Genomic DNA, 5,131 nt, shown 5'->3' on the forward strand with positions numbered 1-5,131 from the left:
TACTAACATTAATGGTGGCCTCGGTGGGCTCGGGAGGCAGGATGTGGAAGGCGGTGAAGGGACAGCCCTTCACGTTGTTGCAGATGAGCTTCTGCAGGGAGGCCGTGTTGATGATGTCAAAGCCCACCTTGCCCCCGAAGGTGCTGGGCTTCCAGTACTCAGGAGAGCAGATGGCGTTGCCCATCAGCCCCTTCAGGGAGAATGGGGCCCCCATCTCCACCATGGTCTCCCCAAAGATGGCCCCAGGCCGGGGCTTCTCCACCAGCAGGCCTGGGTACAGCTCCATGGCATCGATGTCTCCATACAGCTCCTCCAGCTCCGCTGCCATCTCTTTTTCTCCTGCAACCAGTACAAACTGTAAGTGGAAAATCCCCATTTTCTGCGCAAGACTGTCCTGCTCAAGCCCAGCAATGACACTGCAGGACTCTGTGGGCATTTTAAGGCAAAGTCTCTCATTTGCTGGGAAGGATGAGGACTGTTACCTGTAAGCTCTTCGAAGGATCGGAATGGTTTCAGCATGAAGCGTTTCCTGTACTCGTTCAAGGACTGGTACCTCATCTGCCTGCTTTGGTCAATGGAGGCCTTTGCCACTTTCTGCACTGCAGCAGGAACATTCTTCCCACCAGCAACCTGTACATTAAAGAGGAAAAGCTGTAAGATCTCCTGATATGAGTCATGAGGAAGTTGTGCCTTTCCAGTGATTAGTTTTAAATAGCTTTATCCCATTCCCTTGTCCCACCCCCAGAGGCTCATGCCTCTGTCGGTTCACCGTCAACTTGAGGAAGGACCTACCCTGCCAGCACTTTGCTTGGAGAAAGATTTGACCATATGGGATAGTCCATGCTCCAGCATGATGGAGTTGTTGTAGAGGAACTGCTGGAAGGTGTACTCCTGGTCGTGGATCTGGAAGGTGTCGGGCAGCAGCGGGTGCCAGTGGTACAGGGTGTTGAACTCGGCTGCGATGCGGTTCTGGTATTGGAACTTCTGGTTGAACAACAGCTCAGGGTCAAACTTCAGCTTGAAGTGGTACCCACTCAGGTGCTGCACATAGTCCTCTATGACGATCTTGATTGTCTCTCCTGTTGGACAAAGGAACAGGAGAGAATGTTGGCACTGCTTCTCCTCAGTGTTAGGGAAAACACCATTTCTGAGCTGTTCTAAAATATACTACAGTGATCAGGACAACAAACACTTTTCCGTACTCTCTCCTAGAAAGCAATTCATGTATTTTATGTGACTAAGGGGTGGAACAGTACTTCAGATCCCAAGAGTTCTCGGCTGTGGGTAGGTGAGGTATTTTCTACAGCCTGCTTTCCCCCTCCCAAGACACAATTCCTTGCACCCTCCACAGAACAGCACACACCAATATTTACACTGTGTTCAGCTACACAATATCTCTAGGACAGAGGGAGGGGATAATGAAGAAAGTTGATGTCTGAAAACAGATCTCAGCTTCTGAACTACGTAATACAATTGTCTTGGTTTCTGGTTTCAGCTGGGGCAAGGTTTTTTCCAGCTTAGAGCACATCACCATTTACATAAAATGAAATATCACTGGGCATGCAATTAAGACAGGAGAACTATGCAGAGTTACATTTTACATAACCTTCTGAACTTTACCCTTAATCACAGCCTTTCTTTTAAAGCATACCTGAGCTGACCCAGCCCTAGGGGAAAAAAAACCAAAACCCCAGATCAGGGAGCCTGAGGTCATCCAGCCTCCCAGGCTTTCTCTGAGAAAGGAACCTGAGCTTCCTGTCTTTTCACTGCTTTCAGTTCTGCTTCCCTCAGATGAGGGAACTGACTATTCCCGAGTTTTCTTCAGTTCCATCTTTAGCAGAGCTGGGGCAAGCTGCACCACAACACAACCCCACCATGATGGAGCCACTCACATCCCAGTTTAGGGGATAGCTCCCCCCCCACTCCAGCCAGGCTGGGGCTGCAGCTAGCAGCAGGGCTCTCACCGATGAGAATGAGCCGGGCGGTCTGGAAGAGCTGCTCGTCGTCCCACTCGGGGTGCTGGTGCTTGAGCACGTCGCAGACGCGGTTGTGCTCGCGCAGCCAGATCGTGGCGTACATCATGAGCCCCGGCACCAGCCCGAACACCTCCTGCCCCACGGAGAAGCGCAGGTGCTCAGGCACATGGGGTGGGTACAGCATCTCTGCCTGTGTGTCCCGCACCGTCGGAGGGTACATTTCTCCATCGATCATCTGTGCAAGGGGGAAACAGCAGGAGCTGTGAGCTATGATACTTTGGTAAAGCTCCGTCCACTCTCTCAGCTCTGACTCACGCTTTAGATCACCTACACCATTCACACAGCACTAATTTAGGAAATCTCTGCCATCCAGTAAGAAGGTAGGAATTCTGAGCTAAGACATACCTGGTATTTTAGCTTTCCATCCTTTCGAAGCCTCAGTTTAAGTTGTCTCTCCAGAGTCTCTCCATAAATGTGGTTCAAGTCAACCTATAAAATAAAAGCATTTGGGACATGAAGCCAACCTGCATTTTTTGCTATTTTAGGATAAGTCCCTGTTCTATGGATACCAATAGGAGTTCACCCCCTAGATGTTTACCTTTCAATTATATTACTGCTACCTTATAAGTATCATGCACTGATATTTAAGATGAAGCCAAATTATTTCCTGGCAACTGGAGCCATCTCTGCACAAGAGGAGCTTGTTACATCAGCAATATAAAAGGACTCTGTTTAAAGTGTCAGCAATTTTTTATTATGCAGACAGCTTTCTATATACACACACACAATTTATAGCTTTGGTTTGGACATAAGAGTGACACTTATAGTAAAGAATACTCTGTCCAAAGAATGCCAATCTTGTAGGTAAAGATCTTAAATCCAAGTCTGCTTTTGAAGTTCTTTTTAAACTAAGGCTATTGGCAGTACATAAGCAATACTTAAGTGCTGGATACGGCTCTTCGGAACTTACAGAGTCCAGAGAAGTTTTGGATACTCACTACATCTAACATGCTTTAGGTGAAAGCAGATTTTTGGGAACAATAAGCGATCACTGGGCAGGTATTTTAAACAGAGCCACTTGTGCAGAGCACGTGGTTCCGACTTGGGAAGAGACGCTGCCGAACACTGGAATTTGGCCTGAGGAGCAGTTACAGAAGGGGTAATCCCATGGATTGTGGCACAGTGTGTGCACAGGTGTCCCCTGGATGCCGTTCTGGCCATTCCAGGTGCTCAGCAGCTCCCGAAGAGCATGAGCCGTGTCCCCAGCTGTGACCGTACCCCGTGGCCGAGCGCTCTGGTGAAGGCAGGGCCCCGCTTCTGGTCCGTCTTGAAGAACTGGTGGGTGAAGTGCTGGGCAAAGAAGGTGAACATCACATTTGTGCCTTGTGGGTCGGGAATAAACTTTCTCCTCAGCAAAAACTTCTCCACGATCAGCTTTGAATCCGGGAGCTCTTTCTTCCCTGTGGGAGAAACAGACAGTGAGATACTCAAGACAACTCTTTATGCAATACTGAAGTTTCTTCCTAACAAAAAGGCTTAAGACTTTCAGTGGAATATAATGACAGCAGCATACAAACAAGGGGAATTCCCTACTTTTCTATGCCCACTCTCTTGATTTTATCAGAAATTTCTAAATTCCCTGCTTTTAGCATCTAACTCAATAGCAAGAACCAGAATAATATCTTTTAGATCTTTAAACAATATATCCAAAACACAGTTATTCCTGAAGTCAACTACACTGAAAAAAGGCTACAGACAAGCAGGTCTCATAGGAACTACTACTTATTTTTTCCTCTTAGAAAAGACCAAGCAATCATTATGTGTCTGGTTTATTCCTCACCTTTAACACCCATTGGTGTTGGGCAGTCAAGCCCTACTGGTGGAAGGCTTCTTGTGTAGTAGGAAAGATTGGAATAAGCTTCCCAGGTTTTGTAATTGTAGTCACTATTGTAAGTTGGTGGGCTGTCAATCAAGTGTGATCTTGCTGAAAGACAAATAAATATTTGGTTATTTTTAGCTGTCCATTTTAGGCTCAAAGAGTAAATCACAAAGCCAGATCTTTTGCATACATTTGGCAGCAGTTGTAAATTCCACACATATCAGTTACTGATGTTAAATTTGATTACAGTTACTGAATAACAGGACTGGATCCTGACTGATCAGCTGGATCTCACTATTAACACAAGCAATAGGGTACCAAGTTCCTGTCAGCAAAATCCTGGACTCTTGCAGAAAGCAGAATCAAGCTGCACTTCAGCATGTTTCATACAAGCCTGCATCATGCAGAAGTCTTATATTTTGGTGTTTTAACTTCAGTGCAATTTAGGCTGCTTGGTTTGTAAACAGATCAATTCATTGCAATATTCTGGAGTAAGCTTTAAGAGGACTGGAAGAGACAATTCACACTTACACGTTAGTACATATCTCATAATAGCGTCCCTTAAGAAGGGAATGTTGTTGATGATATTCCAGACTCCTTGGAAGTGGGTGAGGATGTAGTGGACAGTGTTTGGCGATGGTTTCAATGCTAGCTTCAGCCACGTGAAGAATTCCGCTGCAAACGACAATGGGAAGGTTATTATCAATTAGCTTATGAAGGATAACCTGCAATGCTGGAATTGGACTATGAGTTTCATCTGGGAGAGGGGTGTGGGATACTCACGTGTGGTGCAGTTCTGCCCGTAGAAGCCTGTCCTGGTGCAGTCGCACTCGTAGCGATCCGGCCCGGCGGTCATGCAGACGCCTCTGTTCTGGCAGGGGTTCGAGCAGCAAGGGTTGGCTGCGGGGGAACCAGAGCTGGGGTTAGCATCTCCGCAATACACTCCCACCTTCCCAGGGCTTCAGCGAACGAGAAAGCCCTGAAGTTAAAGGCTGATCAGGCATCACAGCGACCATCCATCCACGGCAACCCCTGGGCTACCAGGGAGCAGCTTGAAAAGCGCAGGAATTCGTCTCTTGTCTGCTGCCAGCAATAACTCCCCTCAGCAGGGGAGATCATCCCTCACAGGCCAGCGGGGACCTGGCACCCACAGACAGCAGAGAAATGCCAAGAGAGCGAGGAGCAGGAAAGGCAGAAAGGCAAAGCGCGCGTTAATCCGGAGCGCGGCGCGGACTCACCGGCGCGGCCGGCGGCCCGCAGGGCCGCCGGCAAGGGC

The 5,131-nt window shown here is 48.0% G+C and overlaps 1 protein-coding gene across 1 annotated transcript in view; it reads right to left on the reverse strand.

The window, feature by feature from the left end:
* The window catches only part of PTGS2 (prostaglandin-endoperoxide synthase 2), a 5,442-nt gene extending 318 nt beyond the window's left edge, over positions 1-5,124 (reverse strand). The window contains exons 1-10 of the mRNA XM_014308101.2: positions 5,094-5,124; positions 4,639-4,755; positions 4,387-4,530; positions 3,817-3,960; positions 3,255-3,436; positions 2,382-2,465; positions 1,965-2,211; positions 793-1,079; positions 483-630; positions 4-339 (exon numbers count right to left, since the gene is read on the reverse strand). Of these exons, the coding sequence (XP_014163576.1) occupies positions 4-339; positions 483-630; positions 793-1,079; positions 1,965-2,211; positions 2,382-2,465; positions 3,255-3,436; positions 3,817-3,960; positions 4,387-4,530; positions 4,639-4,711 (1,645 nt within the window). The 5' untranslated portion in view covers positions 4,712-4,755; positions 5,094-5,124. The remainder of the gene's footprint in view (positions 1-3; positions 340-482; positions 631-792; positions 1,080-1,964; positions 2,212-2,381; positions 2,466-3,254; positions 3,437-3,816; positions 3,961-4,386; positions 4,531-4,638; positions 4,756-5,093) is intronic.
* Positions 5,125-5,131: the final 7 nt, after the last annotated feature.

The sequence above is a fragment of the Geospiza fortis genome, unplaced genomic scaffold (genome assembly GCF_000277835.1).
Source record: "Geospiza fortis unplaced genomic scaffold, GeoFor_1.0 scaffold229, whole genome shotgun sequence".
In the NCBI taxonomy this organism is placed as follows: Eukaryota; Metazoa; Chordata; class Aves; order Passeriformes; family Thraupidae; genus Geospiza; species Geospiza fortis.